Source organism: Balearica regulorum, chromosome 12 (assembly GCF_011004875.1).
Source record: "Balearica regulorum gibbericeps isolate bBalReg1 chromosome 12, bBalReg1.pri, whole genome shotgun sequence".
In the NCBI taxonomy this organism is placed as follows: domain Eukaryota; kingdom Metazoa; phylum Chordata; class Aves; order Gruiformes; family Gruidae; genus Balearica; species Balearica regulorum.
The window spans coordinates 7149062-7175996 of NC_046195.1; the positions used below are offsets into that span (position 1 = coordinate 7149062).

A 26935-nucleotide genomic window follows, 5' to 3' on the forward strand; every position below is an offset into this window, starting at 1 on the left:
GTCTACAAGATTTTTTTTAACATTATGGACTGTTACATACAGTTCTCAGTATTTCCATTTAATTGACGTCTGCGTGTCTTCAAAATACTGCCTTACATCAGTTGTACTACTGCCCCCAAACAGTTTAGTACGTGGCAACGCATGTTTTATAATAAAAAAACCCCACCCTTCCCTGATTATTAATGAAATGAGTGTTCTGGATACATAGTGAAACAGTGCTGTTATATACGTAATATATATTATATATGTGTGTCTATATGTATACATGTAATCTAGAGTTACTGAATCACTCTTGTGAAGACCATTTACTTACCCTGTTGCTTAGATACTTGCAGCTGCACTGCTGATTTAAAAAAAACCACCACTTTGTGTTTAACAGTATTTATAGTGTCTTGGCTGGTAATGGAAGTCAGGAGGTAACTTGGAGGATTCCATTTGGGTGAAGTAAAAGAACCAGGAATATCTTTGGGTGGCTAAAGAATGATACACAGAAGCGGGGATTTCTGTGTATTGGTTTCTACCTGTGTGTTACTGCAGTTATTCACACTGCACAAGTGTTATGCTTAGAGTAGAAATTGGAGTTGGAAAGGATGGGGAGAAGTTTTGGAATGTAGAATCATCATCTGATTAGAACTTTGTCGTGCACAGTTCCCAAGTTGTACATTAGAAACTGAAACTTTACCTTCTATCACTGGGCTATTTTTCAGGAGTATAACTTTCATAAGTAAAACTGCAGAAATTCCTTCTTTGGCTTCAGGTAGGATTACAGTTAATTTTAAGCGTTTCTTGCTGAGCCTGCTTGTTAAATTCAGAATTAACAGTGAGAGAACTATTGTTTAGTTGATAATACTATACAAAAATTACTGTGACATACAGTCCGAGTGAAGCATCACCACTGAAGTAACCATCACTAATGGGGCAGAGGATTTTTTTTTTCTTTCGCACCCAAATGCAGTGGAAATTCTGAGTAACTATTTCTAGAATTTCATATGGTGTAAGATGAGGTTTAAGTATCTATTCGGGTGCAGCTCAACTTATTTTTGAAGTAAACAAAATGTATCTAGACTGAATTAATACTTTTGTTTATTGTCATCTGATTACATGAGATAACCCTTACAGAACAGTCTTCAATGCTCAGAGTCTTTGTTCACATCACGTGAAAATATGCTTTGGTCCTACTAAACGATATTGTCTTTGGAGATGTATGCAAGCAGAGGGCAACTGCTCACTGTAGCATAAGTTTCTCAGGGTTCCTTTTGAGACAAAGAAAGTCTTCAAAACCTCTAATCCTTATCACTATTAGGCTGGTAACATACCACAGTTTATCATAATACAATCACTATACTGTAAGTATTTACACACTGCTCTTCAGGATCATAGCTTTGCAAATAATATAGTAACATGAATGATTTATATGCCTGTTTTAAACTGATACATTAAAAAAATAATGCAGATAAGGGCACCGCATTAGATAAGCGCCTAAGATGATGAAGAGACTGTAGCATCTCTCATATGAGAGGCCTAGAGAGCTGGGGCTGTTTAGAGTGGAGAAGAGAAGGCTTGGGGAGTAGATCTCATCAATGTTTTCATTATCTGATGGGAAGGAGTAAAGAAGATAGAGCTACGCTCTTCTCAGCAATACCCAGTAACAGGAAAAGGAGCACAAACTGAAACACCAGAAATTCCACCTGAATGTAATGAATGTCTTGCTGCGTGGATGGCTGACCACGGGAACACGTTGCCCAGACAAGTTGGGGAGTCTCTGTCCTTGCAGGTACTCAAAACCCCAAGTGACCTGCTGTAGTGGACCCTGCTTGAGCAAAGGAGGTGGATTGGGCAATCTCCAGAGATGCCTTCCAACCTCAGCTATTCTGTGAAGTGAATATACAAATATACAAATGATAAAGTCTCTATATGAATACAAAATCTTTTAAAATTAAATACTGATTTAGCTCACTCAAGTGGCAATTTTTCACCAGGCTTGAACAAAAGCAGACTGACTTGTGAGATTGCTTTTAAGAAATGATTTCTTAATTCTTTTTAGCCTTCCTTCTTTCACAGCCATTGTGGAATCCTTTAGTACCATCAGGACCTTTGGGAAGCCGCAGCACCCCTACAGGTAGGCCGTCTGCATTTTGTATTTTCCGAGCCAACATGGGGCTACTGACGGGACTCTTCTCTTGTGTTACAGTTTGAGCTTTTCTTCTCTGTACCCAGGGGCTACCAGAAGGAGTGATACTACTGTCGGAGGAATAATCTGTGCATTTCCTTGGAATTTCAGGGCTAGTGCTTTGGTTAAGCTTGCCGTCTTCAGCCAGTGGAGACTTTTTAGTTACTTTTCTTAGTGAAGATGGACTGTTCCAAGGACTTGATCTGGGTGACACGTTGGGACTCAAATGGTTGGTTGGGTGAATGATGGGGCTCAAATTATTCACAGTATTTGTTGCAGTGCTTTTGCGTCCTGATAATGGTGATGTAGGATTACTCTCTGGGTCAGAAGAGCTATTTGCTGAAGATTCATCACCAACAAACTGAAGTTCTTCAACTCTCTTATTAAGGGATCTAGCCTTCTTATGACTCTTGCTGGTATCTTCATTGTGGTTCTTGTCTTTGGGAACTTTTTTCTTTGGAGGTTTCATACCTATTAGGATGACTTTCATGCCTGTATCTTTCTTTTCAGCACACATGAAGTCATGAGCACGTACGGCAGCATCTACTTCTTCAAACTCTATAATTGCACATTCCTGAGTTCCCAGTTGGGTGTACCGATTGCTGACTCTCCTGATATCAGGTGGTAGATCCCTACCAGGCTTGAGAATACGAACTGATGAAATCACACCAAAAGTTACAAAGGCTTTGAGGAGATGCTCCATTAACCTTTCTTGCACGCATCCATTTTCTTGTTGTTTGTTAAGAGCCTGCAGCTCAGAAATCATGTGGATATCATAGACCAGTAACATCCTGGTAGGGAGGTTTTCACTTGGAAACACTGGAACTGGAGTATTTCTTCTAACCTTTTTGTTATCATCATTGAGCTCAAGAGTGTCTGAGTACTTCAGTGCATAGGCTGTGGTTCTCCAGTCACGGGTGAGGTGTTTCACCTTGAAGACAGACACAGGCTAGGCAGCATAGCTGATCAAACCCACTCAAACTAATTACAGAAAGTGTAAGGCAGATGCAGGCTCCAGTCTACAAACAGAAACCTGGATTTAAGTTTCATGTAGCAGGCTTGAGTGAAAAAGTAAAGAGTTTTCCTGCTATAATGGGCATCAGTGAGCTCCTGTAAAGCTCATGTCCTGGTGAATCTACTCAAAATAAGAACTGACACTGAATCTCAAACTGAAAATCATTACTTTAGTTAAAGCCTGCTAAAGTGATGTTCAGTCATTCCCTATCTAGGTCTGAATCATCACCAAAATGCATGTTCTGTGGGGTTAAATTTGCCAAACAAGTAGTTTTGCCAAGTTTAGGACTTCATTTTATTGAACTGATTTTTTTCCTCCTTCAAACATCTCAGTTTAAACAAACAAACACAAACTTCTCCATTCTTTTTAAGACGTTGTATTATCAGTATGATCTGGTTAAAGTGGTCTGAAGACACTGGGAGTGCCTTAAGTTCTAGACTGAAGAGCTCTGCAAGACTGTGAGATTTAGAATCTTGACAAAGTGTTTCTAATGTAACTTTAGAAATCAGTTACATACACGTTTACATAGGAGTTCCCAATGTAAAAAAAAACAAAACCCACAAACAAAACCCACCTCACCTTTAAGTGACTTCAGTTATCAGATACTTTCTACTACGCCTAATTTTTGGATCTCCATACATTTGCAAAGGTCAGATACACCATCCCTTCTCAGAGACAAGAAAGTAACTTTGCCAGGATTACTTAGCTACTCATGAGTAGCTGATCTAGAAATGAATTTTGCCCAATGTCCCATTTACTATGCCCTACTCTCTCCCTGAATGATAATTTACAAGTGTAGCTGCTTAAAAGCCTATGATTTCCCTAGCCAATCATGACCGAGTTCAGCAATTGAAGTTTTGGATGAGAACAAACCTGACGACATCAAAACTGAATCAACCCCTGAGAGAGGTAGATAAAGAGAAAGGTTGTAGAACCACCTCTATGAAATAAGTTATTTTCATCTAATCTCTCCTAATGTCTTTACATTCATCAGGCTTACACGAGGCACTTCAAGTCTTAAAAAGTTAGCTTACCTTCTTAAAAGAAGTGAGGAGTTTAACACTGACGTAGCCCATCTTATTTCTTCTCACATGCTTTAGAAGGAAGGCATCTTTCTCAAGGTTCTCATCTGAGAAGTAATACTCAATTTGTGCTATTAACTTCTGGATCAGGTCATTTTCTGGTGGTTTCCAGTTCTGGTCAGAGTCATCATCATTCTCCCCACCACTGGAAAACAGTTAAATCATTTTATAAACAGGTCTTCATCTTTTATTTGTGGATTCAGATAGTCTTTCAAAATGAAAATACGTAACCATAATGTTGATTCCAACTTACTTTATATGTAGGCACTGAACAGGTGTCACCCTATCCATCTGAGGCAGGAGGCCAGCTCAGAGGACGAAGCTTTCCAGTCAGCATAAGCAGCCAAGTTCCTGAGCTCATTCCACAAACTGATCTCAATGTAGAACAATAAGACATATACGCTAGCAGCTTGAAAACACACTGCCAACTCAAATCCTACACCGAAACATGACATGCAGGTGCACAGGCACTTGGTGGTGCACAAAGTTCCTCCAGTGACAGTGTTTTATTTTTCAGTATGAAGCTATTAAACATAGGCTTGACATTTATGTGCTTCAGTAGTGTCACGTACCAGTGAATGAATATTCTGACTTGATGCAATCATGATTTTTCAAGCCTCGTCACTGCATGAATGCAGGAGCTAGTATTTAGGGAGTAAGAAAGACTGACAGGACTATCGCACTTTTTACAGGTCACTTCCAAAATGACAGAGTAACTTAACCAGCAGTTTACCAAGAGGCTTAAACTGTATGTACATTTCAGAGTAAGGACTTTGGTGCAGTAGCTGTTCATGTACCTCAGGAACAGCTGTGTATGCACACATATGCAGGTTGCTAAGAAGTCACGCTCATTTTCTCTGCCCCTCCCATCATGTTGTCTAGGTATCTGTGCAAAATGGAGCACTGCTGAGCATCCTATCCCCAAAAAAAGATACTGCAACCATGGATTTGAGATAAGCTTCTTGCCACATACAGTTACAGCAACATGTTTGTTGCTGAAATACAAACAACCATTTAAAATGTTATCTAGCACTGAGGCAAATAGTTCTCCCACAGACTACAGCCACAGACGTTGCTATATGAACTATAATGCACAAGTCTATCTTAAGCCAGAGCCATTTTTTTTTTAAACAGTTAGCAGATTAGTTTTGCTGTGGTTAGTTAGCATAGTCAGTTTCTGTTAAAAAAAAATAAATTAAAAAATCATCCACTAAGCCCCTTACACCCTATAAATCATGTATTACTTTGGTTTCCCATGTATCTTAGCAACAAAAAAGAAGGAACCATGCATTTTCCCAAAATCGTCTTAAATGGCTTTTGCAGAGCTTGTGAAATCATTCAGCAAGGAAGCAGGCATCGCACTACAATCTGGCAGGGAGGTTGCAAGCTACTGAATCACCTTGCCTTGTGGCAGTTTTGTCTACTACCTATTGTAGTAGACAATTTTGTCTACTACCGATTCAGAACTAGTGTGGGCACAAGAAACTTAGAACATTTCAGCATTTTACATATCCACACTCTGCTAAGAAAAGCTTACCTTCAATTCAGGATGGAGCTTATAGGGTTTTTTAGAGGATTTATTAATACAGACATTTGCAGGTATTTGGAAGGTTTGGATGGAAAGAAAAGGGAGCATCATGCTAGGGAAAACAATAAAAATGAACTGCATGTTTGCAAAGATCAGTACCATCCTTACAGTGTTGTCACACTGAATCACAGTGAAATAGGTCTCATTTTACCTCTCTAAACAAAATATTGGTCACAGTCTGAACTATATACCATTTCTATATTTGGAGACAGTTCAGCTTTTACAAAAGCTTTAGGGCTCTTACAACAGCCCTCACTAAGTACTGTATGGAAATTCCACCTACAGCAAATGCAGAAATTTGTAACTAGCTCCATATTAATTCATAGTAATGATCAACTGGTAGTACCTCTAAGGTATCAACTCTACTACAAAGGTAGTTGATAAATCAATGTCAGTCAACATTGACAAAAAATAGCCTAGTAGTTATTCACAACTTTCATTTAGTTATTTCTTTATTCAGAGCTTTGTGAGGGATATGCTTGTCAAAACAGTTAGGACAGACTGAAAAACAACCTTTTAACATGGTGACTCATCTGGCTATTAGTCACACAAGAAACTAAACACACATCTGCATAGAGAATAGATTTTGGGTTTTAAATATCAAAACTCACAAAAAATATATTAAATTGTCTGGATAGAGTATAACCCTTTGGCAAGTTTTTGCTAAGTCTCAAAAAGAATAAGGTATTGTATTAATAAGCACTATGTGGCAATACAATTTACAGCATTAAGTTGATGTTCAAATAGTACAATCACTGAAAGGCAGCGCAAGTCTGTTAACAAAAACTAGTGGATACAATACTGCGTGCCTACTAATGGGACGTGTGGCTGCAGCAATCATTAAATTTCAATTTCTATTGTGAAACATTGTATTTTAGACTGACAACATCATAAAAACATTCACCTTTCAAGCTCAGATTCTTCCTGTATCTGTCTGCATCCAAAATAAACCTGAGCAAGAATAGCTTTACTTTATGCATAGGAGAACCATGTTATAAACAGCCTGAAGATCTTTCTGAAGCACCTGGCAGCTAAATGGCTGAGGACTGAATGTCACAAATACTTAGAGATCTCCCAAAGAACTGTGGTATTTTGATGATGAGGAAATGGTTTTCATTTCTTAAGTTATAAAACCTATAATCTGAGGGAAAAAACCCTAAATTGTCTGCTAGCTTAGCTGGAGAGTGAAATGGCTCATTTCCAGCAGTTTTAGACCATCAGTGACAATTTTCCAAATGTTTGAATAAATAATTTCCTATCAGATGTTGCATTCCTGAAAGTAAATCCTTAGCTAAGGTCATACGTAAATGGCAAAAGCATGTGTGAACTCCACTCACCTACTTTTGATGCAGAGCCTTTATAGTTCCCTCCATGGCAATACCTCTGGCCTTTCCTGGATAAGGAAGAGGCCATTTACAAAAAGGCAACCTCCACAAGAACTGAATATACATCAGCACTGTCAGCAAACCTTTCTGAAGATAGCACCTACTGTAGGGGACTAAATAAGTGGCATTTAAGAGTTAGCTATTACATGTTACAAAGCTTGAAAAAATAACCACCTTTTTTTCTAGTCTAGGCCAGGGCTACTTACACGAGTAATATTGTCAAACAAAACAAACGTAAAAAATACTCTGAATTTAAGAAATCAGTAACTGGATTGCAACACTGTAGACTGCTGTACGTATTTATAAAAATACAAGTCACATATGACTGTGGAAAGAATAAGCAGACTCAGTTTGAACATTTTACTTGTGCCTAGCTATGCTTGCTTCCTGTCTCTCTAGTGCATAGTTGACAACTTCGGCAGCTGCAGAAAATTCCCCCTCCCCGACTACCCATCTGTAATTTAAAACAATGCACTGTGGTTCATTCTGAGTCAGTGCTAGGATATGAAGTTAGAGAATCAATTACAAACAATTGATCTTCGAACAGAATTCTCAATTTCATGCTATTGCGCCTAAATCTTTATGTGACTGAATTCATTACAGCATCTGCAGCTTTAGTACAAAACAGAAGATGAACTACAAGCTTTGTCCCTCTGCAATTTTGTGGCAGAAAAATCCTGGATGTTCCTTTTACGAGTAAGAGATTCTGGTAAGCATCAAAGCAACTTCAGTCAACAGTAATAATTCCTGTAATTTATCATTGAATACAGACAACACTATTGGCATTATCAAACAGTAAAGTGTAGAGTAGATTACAAAGTGGCAGGTTCTTCTGCATTTAAACTGGTCTTGCTTTCACGTCTGGTCAACTTGTTTCCAAAGCCATAGAACAGGTCTGCTTGTCTATGTCTTAATTCTACTGAAGAAAATTTCTATCGTTCTATGTAATAAAAACCAAACGGAAAAACCAAAACAAACCACACCACCAGTCATAGAATCATAGAATGGTTTGGGTTGGAAGGGACCTTAAAGATCATCTAGTTCCAACCCCCCTGCTGCAGGCAGGGACACCCTCCACTACACCACGTTGCCCAAAGCCCCATCCAACCTGGTCTTAAACACTTCCAGGGATGGGGCCTCCACAACCGCTCTGGGCAACCTGTTCCAGTACCTCACCACCCTCACAGTAAAGAATTTCTTTCTAACATCTAATCTAAATCGACCCTCCTTCAGCTTGAACCCATCACCCCTTGTCCTGTCCCTACACTCCCTGATAAACAGTCCCTCACCATCTTTCCTGTCACCCCCCTTCAGATACTGGTAAGCCGCAATTAGATCACCCTGGAGCCCCCTTTTCTCCAGGCTGAACAACCCCAACTCTCTCAGCCTGTCCTCATAGGAGAGGTGCTCCAGCCCTCTGATCAGCTTCGTGGCCCTCCTCTGGACTCTCTCCAACAGCTCCATGTCTCTCCTGTACTGGGGCCCCCAGAGCTGGATGCAGTACTCCAGGTGGGGTCTCACAAGAGCGGAGTAGAGGGGCAGGATCACCTCCCTCGACCTGCTGGTCACACTCTTCTTTTGATGCAGCCCAGGACACGGTTGGCTTTCTGGGCTGCAAGCGCACACTGCCAGCTCATGTTGAGCCTCTCATCAATCAATACCCCCGAGTCCTTCTCCTCGGGGCTGCTTTCAATCCATTCCTCGCCCAGCCTATAGCTGTGCTTGGGATTGCACCGACCCACGTGCAGGACCTTGCACTTGGCCTTGTTGAACTTCATGCGGTTCACACGGGCCCACCTCTCCAGCCTGTCAAGGTCCCTCTGGATGGCATCCCTTCCCTCCAGTGTGTCGACCACACCACACAGCTTGGTGTCGTCGGCAAACTTGCTGAGGGTGCGCTCGACCCCACTGTCCATGTTGCCGACAAAGATGTTGAACAGTGCCGGTCCCAGTACCGACCCCTGAGGAATGCCACTCGTCACCATTCTCCACTTGGACATTGAGCCGTTGACCACAACTCTTTGAGTGCGACCACCCAGCCAATTCCTTATCCACCCAGTGGTCCATCCATCAATCCTAATCCTAAAACCATCCAATCCTAAAACCCTTTCTGTAAAAGGCAGTGAAATGGAAATGTCGGGGGGCACCACAGCCCAGCGCTTCTCGCTGTGGGGAAGCCACGTCCCGCTCCACACCTGCAGCGGGGCTGCGGGGGGGCACGGGCAGAGTCACCGCCGCCGCGGGCAGCTCCCCGCCCGGCGGCTGCCGGGTCTCTCCGTTGGAGAGTTTCCCCCGTCTCCCAACCCTTCCCGCCGGCGTTGCATCAGCCACGGCCGCACCGTTACGTGGGTGTCCGCGGCGGCCCCGCTCCTCGCCCCGCACAGCCAGCCCGCAGGGAGACGCGGACGCCGGCCGGGGCCCCTTCCCTGCTACCGCCGCAGCCCGGCCCGCGCCCCGGCGGGCTCACCTGGAGCGCCCGCACCGCCCCGAGTCCTCCTCGCTGCAGCTGCCGCCGCCCCGCGCCGCCGAGTACGGCGCGCCGGCTCCCCCCTCCTCCTCCGCGGCCGCCTGGACGGCCACTCGGATCTGCACGGGGCCGCTCCCCGCCGTCAGCTCCGGGCCGGCGGTCCCAGCCCCGGGCTCTGCCGCCTCGGGGGCCCCAGGGGTGGCCGGCTGCCGCTGGGCCATGGCGCTCGGCGGCAGAGAGCGCTTTGCCGCCGGCCGCGCTCAGCCCGCCGCCGCCGCGACAGCAGCGATGCCCCGGGCTGCCGCAGCCGCCGCCCGCTTCTCCTCCGCTCCCCTCCCGCTGCGGCGGCGACGCGAGCGGCGCTGGGGCGGCGCCGCCAGCTCCACTCCCTCGGGCGGGCCCCGGCCCGGCAGCGGGAGGATCCGTTCCTCCTTCAGCGATGCTTCCCCCAATGCGTAGGCCCGCTAGGACGCCCGCAGGGCCCTCGGCCAGCTAAAGTGTCTTTGTCGTTGACGATTGAATTGGGACTGCTTTTATTTCAGCAGAAAACAACTGGCTCCTCACCGAAGAGCAATGTCCCGGCTTCTCATCTCCTTGTACAGCCTTGGGGCTGTGCCACTGTGTCCTGACTAGAGCGTTGCGTTTTATGAAATCCAAAAAGGTTACACTGGGGTAAGTGTGGTTTTAAATGCGGAGGATGAGATTTGGAAATAAGAAAACTGAGTGAACAAGGATGTGATTGGATATATGTTATTTTTGTAGCACACTCCTCTATAATTCTGCATGGTACTTAAACAAAATAAAAACATTCCCCCATAAGAACTTACTAAAATAGAGGCCCCTTTTCTAAAACACACATTGATTTATTTTATATTTCAGTGGACTGTTTCAGCTATTAAAGTGAAATTAACATTCATGTTTTCAGGATTAGAATCTAAAACATTTCAGTTCACCGTGTAAATATTAATTCTTCAGTCAGGGAAGATCTTTCTTTCAATACTATCCGAACCCAAACTGCTAAATGCTGGTAGGATCTTTAAGCCACCCCCTCATTTGTGGAATCCTTGGTTTTGTCTGTACAATTAATCTGAATTGTACTCCACAAGAATGTACTGCTTCGATGTTTTCTTTAAAATTTGGATTGGCAAAAACTGAGACTGCACTCAGGGGCCAGTTCTTCTTATCACCGCGACAAACAGTCCTCATGACTCAGATTTGCTGGCATGAACACGTAATGGGACTACTGCTCTGCCTCAGTGGGTTTGGCTTATTTTTAAACGTGCCTTAAGCAATGAAATACTTTGTTTATGAAATAGTATGTTTACATGCATCACTAACCAAATGTCTACTTCTCTGGTAATAGAACAGCATTTTGTAATAAGTCTTGGGTAGGACATCACTTTGCTATTGATTTCAGTGGGAGCAGAAATACAAACACAAAATAGACATTATAGGAGAGACTATGTAAAGGGATTGTGGGTCTGCTTTTGTATTTGAGTTCACATGAGTTGTTTGCCTCCCTGGGTAGGAACAAGGTCAGGAGCAGTATGAGCAAAGAACTATTTTGTGCTACAGCGAACCTAAATGATGTTTGAGAGAGACATTTCAATTTATCTTATGGCTTCTTCTGTTGAGGTTAAGTGAACTTGATTTTATTGGGAAGGACACTAGATCTGTTTTTCTGCTTTACCAGTGGTCACTGCACAGAATTGGCCTTTGGCCTTGTCAATGTTTAGCTCATTTCTTGAAGAGTCCTACTATCGTTATCATCTAGTCTGCTACAAATACGTTAACAATGTTGAAAGAATTAGTGCAGATGAAAATTTCAACCACTGTGTTGCTTAGATCTCCATTGAAATTACCAGGCTAATGTTTGGTTTGGTTGGTTTTTTTGTTGTTGTTTTTTTGGGGTTTTGTTTTTGGTTTTTTTTTTTAATATTGCAATGTTCTATAATGGTTACCTACCAGCAGAGATCAAGCAGTATTTGTAACCATGGGAGAACATAAAACTAAAAGAATAATGTAGACAAGTCCCTTAAGAGGGGAATCCATATCTCAGCTGAGCTTCTGATACCTAGTTAGGATTATGATCCCATGAACCTCAACTGTGCAAAACTTTCCCAGATTTCTTACAGCACATTCATTGTTGGCACAGTATCGTCTACATACCATAGAAAACACCCCCATATTTTATCATTCTCACAAAATAAGCCATAATTTCATTATTATTCTGTCAGCCTTTCAGCAAACAGTAACTAAACCGACAATACACAAAGCTAAACCCAGGGTAGGGATGGGGCAGACACCATGAGGCAATTCACAGCCCTTCCACACCAACGGCCAGGCCGTTGCTTTTCTAGCCACTGAATTCTTGATGTGTGAGTAAAAGCATCCACAACCTATCTGCAGGGCTTTTGGACTCTAAGAGCTGCTTGGGGTTAGCAGGTACTGACCTGCCAGCAGCGAGAGCTGACACAAGACTGAGGTACCGATCCGGCCACAGGCAGGTCTCTCAGCACCCCACGTCTGTGCCCAAGCTCTCCCAGTCAGATTTTCACATTTTGTGACAAGTGTGTGCCTGCAAAACAACTTTTTGAGGCAGAACAGGAACTGGAAGGTACGTCCTGCTTCTTGCCTCTTCACGGGTTTTCATATATAGTCACATTCAGAATTCAGAAGAATACAATCGTATGAGTATCTTTGTACTACTGGGGAGGCGGGCAGACAGCCGCGCACTTGCGAGGCCTCCTCTCGCACCTCCACGAACCCTACCCCCGGCCCCTACCTGAGGCCGCCTCGCCGGGCAGCAGGCGCCGAGCATCGCTCCCGCAGCGGACATCGGGGGACAACAGAATGGCCGTACAGCGCGACATCACCTCACGCTTTCCCGCCACTCGGCGTTACCTCAGCCGGCAGGCGGGGCACAGGCGAGGCTTGCCGGGAGCGGGCCGGAAGCGGCGGTTGCCCCGGTAACGGCAGAGAGATTTCCGACAGGGGCGGCGGCCGGTGTAGAGGTGCGAGGCGGCGTGAGGCGCTGAGGAAGCGGGTTTACATGGTGCCCAGCAAGTGCCGGCCCGGTAGGGGTCCTCGGGCCACGCCCGGCCCGGTAGGTGCTGTCGTGGGGGGGGGGGGGGGGGGGGGTGACAACCGCTTCTTCTCCTCAGCCGCCGGTGCGTGGGATGCGGAGAGACGATGAGTGGTATTCTTCCGCTTCGCGCCTTCGCCGCTCCAGAGCCAAGGCGTCCCGCTGAGCCCCACCGCTCCTCAGAAGGGCGGGCCCGGGGTGGGGTGGTGGCCGCGCCTCTGAGGGCGTGGCCGCGCCGCGGTTCTGTGAGGCCGTGTTGGGGCTGTGTGCGGGCGGGCGGGCGGAGTGCCCTGAGGTAGTCCGTGCCGCTGCGCGCCTCGAGAGGAGGGGCAGTGAGGCAAACGCGGGTAAGGGGAGCTCGGTCTTCTCTGCGCTGTGACTGGCGTGAGGAAGCTTGCCTTACGTTGTTTGTGTGCCTTCTGTTACATGCTGGGAAGTGCATATATAAGCCATTTAGTTAAATATTTGTTAAACCTTTTGATTATTTAGTAGCTAGGTGCTATGTTTTGTCATCTAAATCCAATTAAAAGACCAGCACGTTTTGCCTTTAAAATTTACAAATTTTTATATTTGAAATGTAGACACTTCAGAATGAGGATAACATCCTTATCAGTTACACTTAAAGTGTATTTTTAAAACTAAAAACAGCAGTGGGGGCTTAAACTAAAAATTATTTAGTGTTACTTAGTGCTGTGGCATATTCTTCATAATAGTTTTGCAAAATAGTTTCTTTCTTGGCAGATTTTGCTGCTGAAAATACAGTTATTGTTTGTTTTAAAACAAACTTACATTCAACTTTTTGTATTGATATTTGTTTTTGAAAAATGTAATATTCCATTTCTGTTTCTTCCAACTTGCAGGTTAATAATTGTGGTCTTCAGCTGGTTATCCAGACCTCATCAATAACAGAAAAAAGCAAACCAGTAATTATTACCTTTTCTTTAATAGTTATATTAGTTAATGCAGTTGTGTGGTATAGCCAAATTTGTATACCTTCAGGTAGGAATTGCCTTTTCAGCAGTAATATGCTGATTTTTAATATAATATCTGATGTATCTGAATGTCCTTTGGTAATTTATTTCATCCTATTAAAGATACATAAAGTAAAACCACTGGGATGTACTATAGCCTGCCATAAACTTTGTATTTTTTTAATATATGATTTCTTATGCTTCCATCTGTACCTCTCTTCCTCCTGTAATGGCAGTATTCCTGATAGGGTGGGCTTTTTTTCCCTTTATTTAGTCAACTGCAGGTAGATGTGCTGGTAACTTCCATATTTTCATTTTGGTTTCCAACAGTGAAACTTTTCAGTTGTAATATCTTAATAGAATGAATCTCTTTTTATTGGAACAATTTTTTTTTTAAAAAAAAACATTTTCAGAGTTTCCTGAGAACTGTAGTTGTTACTAAGGTTGGTTTTGTCTGTGTAAAGACGTTGTTTGCATTTGAAAACTTTAACGTTTGTCTTAAATATTATGTTACAGTTTGAATTCAGAATAACTAAAGAACAGTCATCTTTCCACAACAGACTTCTGCAGCATGATCTGGAAAAAAACTATTCAGGAAGGCAAGGTGATTTACATTTTAATGTATTTGGACAAAATTAGTCTCTAATTCAGAACCCCGATATGAAGAGAGAGTTATCCTATTGTGCTTGTGTGCTTTTGGCTTTGAAAAGCAAGATACTTGGTGATGTCACTGCTAACTGTAGTGAAGCCTGGAAGAGCCTTGAAACACAACTCTTCTTGACACACTGCTGCTGCTTGCCTGTCATACAAATATAGTGGTTGGTTAGGATAGGAGATCAGTTTAATTATTATGGCAATTCTTTATTCATTCTTGTAAAAAATAAAGATCAACAGCTGTTCAGAATGGGTTGATTTTTAGGGATATTATGCAACTTATTATGGAGTAAATGTAAGTCTGCAGTTTGGTTTTGTTCCCCCCCACAGGAGAGCAAAGAGTATTAAGTCCTTTGGCGCGTAATAAGCAGATATATCTTCCAGTACCATCCAGTTTGACAGAACTTTCTGGTTTAGAGTTGAAGCAGAATATAGGTTCTTTATCAGGATTTGGCGAGTCTTCTATTCACACATCTACAAAATCCAGATCCCGACAAAGCAGCCACAGTATTAGTTCACATACTTCAGGTAACAGTGAAAACTTCTCATTAGTCTCTCTCTCTCTCTCTCATTTTTTGGGGTTTGGGGGTGTTTTGTTTTGTTTGTTTTTTTAAACAAAACAAAAACAAACTAGATGTCTTATTGAAAAGTTATGACCAGCAAGATGTGCTGCTTCTGGCTGTCAGAATGTATGACTGCATGGCAAGTCTTGCCTACTGTTCCTTTGAGTATTAAGAAAGGTTAATAGATCATTGTCAGGAAACTGCTAGAAATATTTTCCGAAATGTAATATAGACATTTTATATACCTGCCTTTAACAAAAGGGGGAACTTTCACACACGTCTTTAGGAAGATGACATTAGAAGAAGAAAAGTCACTGTACTGCCATCCTGTCATGTTTCAGACTGATTTTTAAGTCTCTGGTCTTATGCTTATTGACTTAAAAACCTGAAACACAATTAATTTAAGACTTTTCCAACAATGTTAATTGATTATTTTTGGTCTCAGTTATATTTTTTTTCTTTTCCTTCACAGTTTCTTTTCACTTTGAAGGATACATAAAGAACGTGGGTTATACTGGTTTGTTAGAGTAGCTAGTGATGAAATGTTAAGAGAGTAGCACTGAAAAGATTCTAAATTGAACAGCAAATTGTTTTACTTATAGAGGTATCTCTTCTAATGGCTTATTTTAGTCAACAATGAATGCGCTTTCTATAGTAGCAAAGCAATTATCTTTGTTTATTGAAGAATTAATGTTAATATTCTTCTGGTAGTATGCATGCACGATGAGTTTGCGGTTGTACTTGATGATCTTAAAGGTCTTTTCCAACCTGAATGATTCTATAATTCTGTGATTGATTTTTGACCAATATTTTTCAGTGCATCATTTTCCAAGTAGGTCAAAGCTGAACAGCTGTGTGGCAGAACACATTTGTTGGTTTATTTTGTGGGTATTTTTAGTCATCCTCCCTCCTCCCCCTTATATTAACAAAATGGGTAAAGATGGATAGCTTTGTAAATGTGTTTTAAAGGGCTGCTTGTTTCTTTCTTGATAGTGGAGTGAAATATAATACCAATGATTACTATGTATTGCATGCAATTACCTTTAAAAGACTGCATTTGTTTGTGGCTCAGTGGGTCTGTTTCAATGTTGTGGTGCTTTAGTTTGTAGTTTCAACATCTACTTGATCTGTCTTTAAATTCACCTGAAGTTAGATTATATCTGCTTTAAGTTCAGACACTGAAATTGTGAAACAATTTTACAACCTTGCCTTAAAACATCATTCGGTAATTCTAATCAAAACAAAAGCATCTACAAAATATCTGCTTACAACAAATGGTTGTTAAAAATCTCTCAAAACCAAACCAAATAGATGTACTTTGGAAAGAGGATGTGGAGAAATGTAGTTATAAACAAAAAATGGCAGGAAAGAAAACTGGTAACTCAAAGTATTGAATGGAGGCAAACTGCATTTTCATGTACTGTGTAACTCTTTTTAATAAGAAAGAAAAAAATGCATTTATTATCTGTAGTTAATGAAATTATTTTACAAAGTAGTTCATATATCTTCTGTATGATTTTCTGATAGATAACACAAATCTTGGGAGCAGTTCATCAATAACATTTCCTGTATTGCAACGTACTGCTGAAGAAAAAATACTGAACTCTGATAGACTTACTCTAGAAAGGTGAGATGGTTATGGAGTACACACACCATAGCTTGTGACTCTTGTGTATGTGTGTGTGTTTTTGAGAGAAGAAATGTGTCCTGTGGAGAAATTCTGTATGAGTGTCCTTGTGATGAATATATCCATACAGCAGTCACCTAAGGCAGTTAGGGTTTTTCATTGCAAACTAGTACTGCAATGAACATTGTAGCTTAAGAGTTGAATGCAAGGTCATGCAAGTAATCTGTAGAAAGAGGCTGTATCTCAGTTAGTTCTAATCTGATGTATGGACTATAAAATGGTCTTTTTTTTTTTTTTTTTCCCCTTTAATTGTAACTTTTTTTTTTTTTTAATGGGGGTAAGGTTCATGTAGTTCAGAAAGTTTTGTTGGGTCGGTAGGACTCCTTCTGGAATAATCCTAAAATAAGAATAACCACTTTTCAGTATCATTTCCTGTATCTTTTACTTTTCATGTTAACACTTACTATTTCATGTATTTATATTTCAAATGTAAAATTATATAAACGAAAGAAAAATAGCATAGACATAGAGCACTCTGAGTTCTAATCTAAGCAGGCTGTTTATGTGCTGTCTGTTGAAAAAGTTAAAAAATTGGCAGGCTGTGTCTGTTTAAATTTTAATGTGGTCACAACACAAAACTTCCATGTAGTTTCCATGTAACAAGTAACTCTGATTAAGAGGACAGGCTTTAAGAGAATTTTGGAAGCACTTCTGCTATGTTTGCATGCTTATTTTTTTATAGTAAGGAGTTTACTGCCTTATTTGCAGAGTTTAATTCACAAACCTAATTACGTTAATATTACCTTAATTGAGATAATATACTTTTCCTTGGTTCACTCACAGTGGGTGCGTAGAAGGCGGATTACCAATTTGTTACTTGCATGGGTTATCTGTTTTGTTTTGTTTTCCTTCCAGGCAAAAACTGACAGTGTGCCCAATTATTGATGGGGAAGATCATCTTCGCCTTTTGAATTTCCAACATAACTTTATAACTCGGATCCAAAATATTTCTAATCTGCAGCATCTTGTTTTCTTAGATTTATATGATAATCAGATAGAGGAAATAAGTGGACTTTCAACTCTTAGATCCCTAAGAGCTCTTTTGTTGGGAAAGAACAGGTAAAAATAATAAAACTATCTTAAAGAACCTTACTTCTGTGATCTATCTTTGTTTCTGTTATTTACAAAGTATTTAGATTGTGATGTTGGCTGTGAGACTGGTGAGCTGGTCCCTAACACCAGCGCAGCGTTAGGGATCCCACTGAGGAAGCACACAGGTTTTGCTTATGTTCTCCAAAAAATTCCTTCCTTATGTAAATTAGAGCAACAGTTCCGAAGTATTTTACGTGTTTCCATCTAATATTTTCTGTTCTTATCAGCTCTTAAATATGCATTTTTGTATAATAGGTGGAATCTTGTTTCGCATCATGTAAAGTACTCATTCTTTATAACCTATACAACGTGTTTCTGCTTGAGGTATTTAGCTGGGAAAAATCAAACAGATGAATTGTGGATTTTATTGCTTATTTATAGATTCTGTGCTGTTGGGAGATACAGCTAGCAAGTTGTATTACTTTCGAAAAATACTGTTCAAATCCTGTAGCCTTTAATAATTTAATAGAAGTAGCCGTGGAATTGCTCACACATCTAAGGGTTGTGCTTAGACTTTGTTTGGTTTCCATTTTTTTTTTTTATATTAACTAAAGGAAGAACTGGTAAACTTCAGTTCTGTGTGGATTACAAAGAATGTGTCTCCTAATTCAACCTGTGTTCAAAACTGACAACTTCCAATAGGGCAATATGTTACTAGAGGTTATAGCTTTTGTATTAAAAATCTCACTTCTAGAAATTAATTTTGTTTATAGCAAAATATTGGGGCATGGGAAGGATAATTTTAAGTTGTTTTAAGGAATTATTTTCCAAAGCGTAACTACATTGAGTGCTGTATAGTTTGTTTATGTAGAAGTATAGTTTGGAGGTAGTTAGGACAAGACATACTCATAAATGATTAAAAGTCAGACACAGTTGCTAGCAACTTGTTTTCAGCTTGATCTCTATGTGATCTTTGATTATTCTCAAAGCAAATGCATAATCATCAGCCAGTAGATGATGCTGTTGAGCATATAATAACCTAAGTTTGAATCTAAGAAAATAGGAGAGGAAAGTTTTAAGACAGTGGAGTTGTATAGGGGAAGAAGAAATACTGCCAGATCTAGAGATGTATATAATCTAGAAAGGGCCAGTGGCTTTCTGGGGATTTTTTGCTTGTTTGTTTGGTTTTATTTTATTTTTTTTAAAAATTCTGTATTCTTCTAACAAACTCTCAAAAGCCTGTGTCATATAGTCTTTCTTTAAACTGGTTTGGAAATAGCTGTTTGCTAGTAGTAATCTTCTTTTATTATTTAGGTATCTGGATAGTTTGGTTATTGACTTTGTTTTCTAGTGGTGCAAGTATTCCTTCCCTTTTCATCTTCCTAGAAGAGCCACGTACATACTGCTGGTATTTCATTATTGACAGTCAGAAAGGAAGGTGATAGTCTAAACTTGATTTATTAATTTTTTTTTTACATGGTTCAGAACTTTGTTATTCTTCTGTTACTCTTGGTGGGCAGGAACAAATGGCTAAGTTTTGTATTAGCTGGAAAATGAAAGATACTTTTCATCTAGTATGAAAAATAATTTATCATAATTGAAATCTTTCAGAATAAAGAAGATCACAAATCTGGAGAACCTAAAAAATCTTGATGTTTTAGATCTTCATGGAAATCAGGTACAGTACAGTAACTTGATTATTTACATTTCTTGTGTAGACATCATGCATTTCCTGTGTCTTTTACCAAACTATTGTTTTTTGAAAAGGAACTGGTAGCAAATTCTGCAACTCTTGAGATCTCAGAAATCAGTAAATTAATAAAAGGTGATTACTGTGAATCTTGGTATCAAGTCTCTTGTACTTTGAGCATTGTACTTTCCAAAAGTTACAATGATTAAAATGCTGAGTCAACTGAGTATAATAGCACTCACCTACAGAATAGTGATCTAGCATAAGTAGTTGTGGTGTAGTTGAAGTAACAAGAGTCTTAGAAGTCATAGAAGAATTGAAGGCCCCGTTGATTGTTGTGTTACTTCTGCTATTGGTGACCTTTCAAAACAAGATGCCTTACATATCTATAGCAGACAATTTGTCCAGGAAAAAGCAGAATGAGTCCAAGCTCTTGATTGGTTCGTGCTTCTGCATGGACTTGTCACTTAATGCCTGTTCAGTTTCCCCATTTGAGACTAAGCAGTCAGTTCTGAGTGATGCATAAAGTTTTAGTTGTAGTACATAAAAGAGGAAGATTCTTGTTTAATGGGTATGTTAGAAGCAGCATGGAGTGTTAAGGACAAGTCAGATATAGTATTTGTAAAATAAATTTAAAACACATGTGATACAAAATGTTCCATGATTGAACTGTTTAAAACAACATATGGTTATTGTGACTATATAATGTGTCAATTTTCTGGATTCCTGTTCTGGCAGTTTTGATGTCTTACTGATTTCTCTGTGTGTTCATTATTATACAGTTGCTTGACAGTGGGGAATGGGAAAGTTTTTGTTGGTTTGTTGGGTTTTTTTTAAAAAAAAAAGGAAAAGAAAGAGAAGCTTGCAGCATAATGAGTTATTGTTTTATGTGGTGCAATAAGTTTGTGACTTTGAATAACATTAGCCCAATAGTATGCATGTTGTGCAGAGGCAGTATAGGAACAGATAATGACATTGCCCTTGAAGTCTTAGAGTGACTATGTTTGGAGATGGCAAAGTGTCTGTGTAGTTATAATCCTTTTCTTATTGCTGTTCTAAGTTTGGGAGCGTGGGCATGTTTTTATGTTAAAAATACTTGCAGACTAGACATGCAACTTTGCCGGTCAGCAGACTTCTGTAGCATAAGTGGAGAATCACTAATGGAAATGAAATGTAGGTAATGCACAACTCTTACAAACGATCGTGAAGTAGTTCTGATTATTTTTTTTTTTCCCTTTCAAGTGTCTGTACAAGTCACTTTACATTAATTAGAACTTCATTAGGAGTTTTGGCCATAGTGCCCAACTGGCTGCTGCTATATCAGCTTCATAATAGGTCTGTTCTGGTCCAGAGAACATAACAAATTATCCTGTATCAGGAGTAAATATTAAATCAGAAGGCATAAGGGAAGAAATGCTGAGTTTGAGACACACCAGCTTAGTGTACTAGTGTCTTGTTTTGAAATCTGGGGGTGTTTTTTTGTTGTTTGCTTATTTAATAATGAATAGGGGGGCTCTGACTTAACTTTTTTTTTTTTTGAGATTTGTGGGATCTTTATCTATGGCAGCCTTCTAGTCTATCTTAAATGTTCCAATATTACAGAACATAGCAATTTAAACAACAAATCAGTAGAATTAAAAATAAAGTTTTGGTAGATAGTTCAAAATACTGGATTCTGATCATTGTTCTGTTGATACAATGTCCTATCTTTAATGTATACCTTTTTTTTCTTTAATTTGGTACACATCAATTAGAATCAAGAATGCAGAAACAGAACATCCTTCTTGTCAGTCATAATGAAAAATAATAGAAAATAGGATTTGCTTTATCTCAATAAGCTCTTAATACATCTGTTTCCTTAGGTTGCTTGTGGCATTATCCTGCACCCAGTTCTCAGAGGAAAGTAAAAAAAAAACCTACAATAAATCTAGTCTTATGATTTGGAACCAGTAGTGGGCAGCAATTTTCCTTTATCAGGATGGTTCTTATTTCAAGTAAAAGGTGTAACAGTGTTTTTGTGGTGTGCATCACTTACATCTTCTTTTCTTATAACTGTGGAAAAATGTAATTCGCTTTTGGTGCACAACAGTGTAGTATGAATATCTGTATGTGCTGTGTGAATATGAGATTTCCTCTGGACGTCATTTTCCGTTGCTCTCTTCCAGAAAGTGTGAAACAGACTGTATAGGTTACTTAATATTACCATCTTTTCAATCATACTTTCTTACACTTACAGATATTTTTATGGTACTCTTGTTTTCATTTTACATTCAAAGCCGTGTTTCCTACAGATGTGAGAAATTATTTAATGCTATGTACATGGGAAACAGATATTCTTGATCCAGCACAAAACTTTAAGGCTGTTTTCTAGAAAAGACAGCTGTCTCTGCGGTATCATCTGTATCTTGTTGCCAGGAATATTTTCAGGATTTTCTTAATGTGATGTTCTTGGGCCACAGTGCAAAAATCATACTGTTATAGGCACTACTCAGACTTGCACACTTGGTTTTGCATTTATTTTTTGATTGTATTAATTTAAAAAGATGGTTTTAGTTTTTTCAAGAAAATGTTTGTAACTTTACTACAGAACCTGTCATTGTAGTTAAGTTAGTAGAAGGAGTTCTGATACCAAACTGTCCAAGAAGAAATCACAGATTCTTTCAAGCAAGCTGTTGATAAGCTAAAACTTGAATGTAAATTTTGCCTGAGTGCTGTCTGCTCAATGAGCAAATTGTTGTGTTAGACTGTAACTGCCTGAAACAGGGATGACATACAAATGAGTATGCGTCAGATGCTATGAAACAAGACAGCTTCACCTCAGTCCCTGGGCAAGTGGTGGAACAAATAGTCCTGGAAACCATTTCCAAGCATATTACAGCAAGAAGGCAACCAGGAGCATTCACCACGAATTTCTGTAGGAGATGACATTTTACAACAAAATGATGAGCGCAGTGGATGTTTTTTATCTTGAATTTAGAAAGGTATTTGACACAGTCTGCCATTACATCTTTATAGGCAAACTTAAATTATATTTGGACTAGATAGATGGACAACGAAGTGAAATGAGAACTGGTTGCTGGACTGCCAGACTCAAAGGGTTGTGATCAGTGACACAAAGTCTAGCTAGAGGCTAGTCATTATTGTTGTACCCTAGAAGTTGATACTAGATCAATGCTTTTTAACACATTCATTGATGACCTGCATTATTAACAAGGCAGGAAATTGGAAGGAGAGCTTTATACAAGATGGTTGTGTTGCCATTTTGTGGGACCTTGACAGGTTGGAGAAATGCACTGAGAGAAATCTCACGAAATTCAAGAAAAGGAAATGCAAAGTTCTGCGCTTAGGGAGGAATAACCCCCTGCACCAGTACGGGCTGGGTGCTCACCAGCTGAAAAATAGCTTTGTAGTAAAGGACGTGGAGGCTCTGGTGGACAACAGGCTGGCCATGTGCCAGCAGCGTGCCCCTATGGTGGAGGTAGCCAACTGCATCCTGGGCCGCATTAGGAAGAGTGGTGCCCCCAGGTTGTGGGAGGTGATCCTTCTGGCTTCCCAGTGCAAAACAGACATGAACTTAGCAGAGCGAGTCCATCAAAGAGGCACAAAGGTGATGAAGGGAATGCAGCATCTCTCATATGAGAAGAGGCTGAGAGAGCTGAGATTTGCTTTGTTTGGAGAAGAGAAGCCTCAGGGAGTTCTTACTGATGTATATAAATAGCTGATGGGAGGGCCTAAATAGGATAGAGCCAGACACTCAGTGATGGGCAGCAAAAGAACGAGAATCATTGAGCATAAACTGAAATACAGGAAACTTGTTCAGACTTAAGAAAAATGTTATTTTCAGGGTGGCTGAACAGTGGAGAAAGTTACCCAGACAGGTGATAGAATCTCCATCCCTGGAGGTGATCTAAGCCTGACTGGACATGGTCCTGGGCAGCCTGCTGTAGCTGACCCTGCTTTGAGCAGGGGATTTGGAAACTATGGTCTCCAGAGGTCCTTTCTGACCTCAACTGATGCTCTGATTCTGTGGCTAGGGTTACTTTGGATTAAATTGACTAACTTTTCTTTTCCTATTTTCTCTTTTTAGTGGTAGGGGAAATAGAAGAAGAAAAGAATAGTAGAGAAGAAGAATTCTTTTGAGGATACTAGTAAAGTGACAATTCTTCATTGCAAATATGTCCCCTGTAAAGCCATGAAAAACCTCTTTATTGGATGAATGTGGCAGTTCCTTGAGCTGTAGTGCACTGAATCAACATCCTACTACAGTACTCATTGAATGGCACTCTGTATTTGGGGTTAGGAGTGTTCCAGTGGTTTTGATGTTCATAAATCCCACACATTTGATGAAATTATGCACCAAATCTGTTGGGTTTTAGAACATTTTCTGTGCAGTTTGCACTGATTGCTTCTATTCATCAGTTCTGTTAGTGCTTGAGAATAAAGGTTGATTGCAAGTCACTTTATGGAGTATTTTGGCAATTTATTTGTTGAGAAATGAGACAGTTGAATTTTTTCCCAACTTACTGATTTGTCAGTTTTTACATAGTCTTCCTCTGTGGTTCATATTTATTTATTAGAACAGTAATTTACTTTACAGCTTTTTTGTTCTTTGTATTAATTTATATACTAGCTCTGGTTTTGACTTGAGGTTTTGCCTTTTGAAATTGCCGTGTCTTAGTTAATGGAAGATGAAGACACGTAAGGGTTTTTTTGTAGTAAAGATAGTTCTATTAAGGGGACAATATCTGGTGGATATCCTCCTGGTGCCTTTTGGCAAGTCATTTTACCAGACTGACTCTTCAGTCAATGTGATATTCCACAATTCTTTCTGAAGACATTGAAGTTGCTCACATATCTGGCAAGAAAAAATTATTATTCAGTTAACTACCATGTTTTCCCCCTTTATGATTTGCATATGTTTTAGGACATATTTACAATAAAATACTAAAATATCTCATGTGTAATATCTATTACATAATAGCTGACTAAAAAGTTTTCATTCTTACTTCAGTAGTTCATTGAACAATTAAATTTTGTGTATAAGTTATATTAAGGGTATTTGAAATGCATTAAACAAACAAAAATGTTAACTCTTTCATTATACACAGTAGTTCTACGTAAGGTAAGAAATCTCAGCAGTCACTCTCATCAGATGCAGAATATAAATATTCAGGTATGGCTAGAATATAATTTTTTTATTTTCTTCAAAAATAGTGCTACAGCCTAACTAAAAACTATTTATTTTTGTTAATGTTCATGGAGTAGTAGCAGTTAAGAGGAAAGCTAGATTCCTGTTTTAGTCCTCTTCTCTCGGGATGTAAATCAATCCCATAGATGGAATGCAGATTGTAAAATTTCTCAGACTGGAATGTTTCCAAGAGGTTGGAGGTGAGGAAGAACTGAAGGAGGAAAATTTCATTTTCATTCACTTTGGGGAAAATATTTTTATTTATTTGGGTGCTGGGTTTTTTGGATAATATGATTTGGTCTGACCTTTGAGACTTCTCCCACCCAAGTGAGAAATGTACTGGGAACTGGATGTACTTCAAAACATTGAGGTATAGTATTCCACAATGCTTAATGATAAATCTTGTATGATTTTTTTTTTCCCAAATCAAGCTTTTAATTGCATTACTACTTAAAGAAAATCCCTTCATATAATAAATATCCAAAAGAAAGTTTAAAAAAAAGAAATCAGTGTAATGCCTTGTGAAATACTGCACTGAATGCCTACACTTTACAAAAAGGACAAAATGTGAATTCCCTTATCATACTACTACTCTTTGCCTGTTTTCCTACATGATTTAGTAAGGCTCTTGATCGTAATACTGCCCAGTAAAAATTTGTAAGAAAACACAGCATCTTAACATTTAATTAGATTTTTATGTAGACACTCTGTTTCTATGGTTATTAACATGCAAATATGGACATATAATATTGCATCATTCAGAGACTCTGCATGTGACTGTATGTGTGGTATATTTAATGCACTACAACTTACATTTAATTTTGAAGTAAACATTAATTTCTTAATAGTGTACTTCCAAGCACTCTGAATAGTCTATGGAGAGAACGCTGCTTGTTGGCTTGATCTCTGCTGTCAAAGTAAATAGTATAAATGGTGTATGTTCCATATAAATCTCTTCAAAACCTTTCTGTTATAGGTGGGGTTAAAATGGACTTTACTCTGTCTTCTAGTGAACTGATGGTTAAAGTTGAGTCAAGTTTATCTTCATTCTAACTTTATTTAGAATGAAATTTATTCTATAATGTGTTAAATTAAAAGTCATTAGGGTTGTTTTTTTGTGTGTTCTGTTTAATTCTGTGAATCATCTTCCTTGCAAAAAGTTCAAGGATACAAGTAAAAGGAAAGGAAAAAAAACAACCCACAAACAATCAAAAACCAAAAAACTTGATTTTTCAGGCATGGACTTCTTTTCAGTAATGTCATAAATGTGTGTTAAAAGATGTAACTTTTATGCAGTTTAATTATTGATGAGCGATTATGTGGTGCATAACAGTATTTTCTGAAATAAATCTATTTCATAGTGAAGTATTGAAACATAAAAGCAAGCAAGAAAATAGAATAGTATTTTTGTTCCATGTTTACAAGTAGTCTTTCACTTATGTATTTGAAAAAACACTTAAAAATGGTTAATAGTCCTTCTTCATAATTAATAAAAAATAGTCATAGATATAATTTACTTTTAGTAAAAGAAATACTATTTGAATCCTCTAAAAAGAGATGGTAATGGCTCTTTACCTAATCTGCACTAAATAGTACTTATTAAAAGCTGGTGTACATTCATGTGTGCAGGCATAATTGAAACAGAGAAAATCTAGTAGAGTTAATCTTAGAACTTAGCAAAGTGATGAAGAGTATATGTTGCTGATGAAATCATTATCTTTGTGATAGCAGTAAAATGCCAGGATTAATATTCTGCATCGTGGCATGCTGTAATTCTAACTAAGCAGACATCTGCAGAGGTCTGTGCTCTTCATGCTGACCATCTGCTCTTGGCTTTGCTTTTACAAGTCTTTCTGTTTAAAAATATTATTCTAAATAGTGGTATTTTCTGTTCCTTTTGCTGTAATATTTTTGTGTCCTGATAACTTTTATTTTCTGCATATAATACACATAAATGGAAGATGCATAGTAGTTTAATTAGCAGTTGAATCAAAAGTTAAAGATGTTATTTAATTTTAGTTTTGCTATCTACTTTTGTATTCTTTTTAATGGAAAAACTGCTGAAATACTTTTTATAGCAGCATATTCAAGAGATGTCATAGACGTATATATACACACATATACCAATAGATGTTTATATATATATGAAAATTACCAACAACATTATGTGTTATCAAACTGTTAAGTAACAGCTACCTTACCTCTTCTCCCATTCCAGGAGCTGCTAGACACTTTCTGGGAATTGGCATGGCCAGATTTGTACTGGTCTAAAGCATCAGAAAGTTGATTATCACTGGGAAGGTGTGCGACACCAGTCACGATCTTGCTTGTCTGCATCTAATTGTTTTTGGCAGCTTT

The 26935-nt window shown here is 39.3% G+C and overlaps 2 protein-coding genes across 13 annotated transcripts in view; one reads left to right on the forward strand and one right to left on the reverse strand.

Annotated features, from left to right (window-relative positions):
- Positions 1 to 1066: 1066 nt before the first annotated feature.
- Positions 1067 to 12656, reverse strand: LARP6 (La ribonucleoprotein 6, translational regulator). Of its 5 annotated transcripts, none has more exons than XM_075764623.1 (4): positions 12493 to 12656; positions 7197 to 7248; positions 4220 to 4412; positions 1067 to 3101 (listed from the first exon to the last, which is right to left on the reverse strand). In XM_075764623.1, the coding sequence occupies exons 1-4, from the start codon at positions 12578 to 12580 to the stop codon at positions 2031 to 2033; spliced, it is 1404 nt and encodes a 467-aa protein (XP_075620738.1). In that variant the 5' UTR covers positions 12581 to 12656; the 3' UTR covers positions 1067 to 2030. The 5 variants fall into 5 exon arrangements, with proteins under 5 accessions (XP_075620738.1, XP_075620739.1, XP_075620741.1 ...); XM_075764624.1 differs by lacking the exon at positions 12493 to 12656 and adding an exon at positions 9708 to 9840; XM_075764626.1 differs by lacking the exon at positions 12493 to 12656 and adding an exon at positions 9708 to 9767 and having other exon boundaries at positions 7193 to 7248.
- The window catches only part of LRRC49 (leucine rich repeat containing 49), a 52683-nt gene continuing 35921 nt past the window's right edge, over positions 10174 to 26935 (forward strand). For 3 of the 8 annotated variants that reach the window (XM_075764616.1, XM_075764614.1, XM_075764619.1), the window contains exons 1-7: positions 12682 to 12813; positions 13653 to 13715; positions 14280 to 14367; positions 14748 to 14945; positions 16508 to 16607; positions 17523 to 17726; positions 19311 to 19377. In XM_075764616.1, the coding sequence (XP_075620731.1) occupies positions 12760 to 12813; positions 13653 to 13715; positions 14280 to 14367; positions 14748 to 14945; positions 16508 to 16607; positions 17523 to 17726; positions 19311 to 19377 (774 nt within the window). In that variant the 5' untranslated portion in view covers positions 12682 to 12759. Of the gene's footprint in view, positions 10380 to 12608; positions 12814 to 13652; positions 13716 to 14279; positions 14368 to 14747; positions 14946 to 16507; positions 16608 to 17522; positions 17727 to 19310; positions 19378 to 26935 lie in introns of those variants that run through there. The other 5 variants (XM_075764621.1, XM_075764615.1, XM_075764613.1 and 2 more) reach the window with 5 other exon arrangements.

What these genes read in the sequence shown, in the direction of transcription:
- LARP6 (XM_075764622.1), bottom strand. Translation starts at nt 9,928, where the DNA reads ATGGCCCAGCGGCAGCCGGCCACCCCTGGGGCCCCCGAGGCGGCAGAG. An exon ending in GGGCGGTGCGGGCGCTCCAG is followed by an intron (nt 4,413 to 9,707) that starts GTGAGCCCGCCG and finishes ACTGTTTTCCAG; the next exon opens with TGGTGGGGAGAATGATGATG. An exon ending in TCCTCACTTCTTTTAAGAAG is followed by an intron (nt 3,102 to 4,219) that starts GTAAGCTAACTT and finishes TCTGTCTTCAAG; the next exon opens with GTGAAACACCTCACCCGTGA.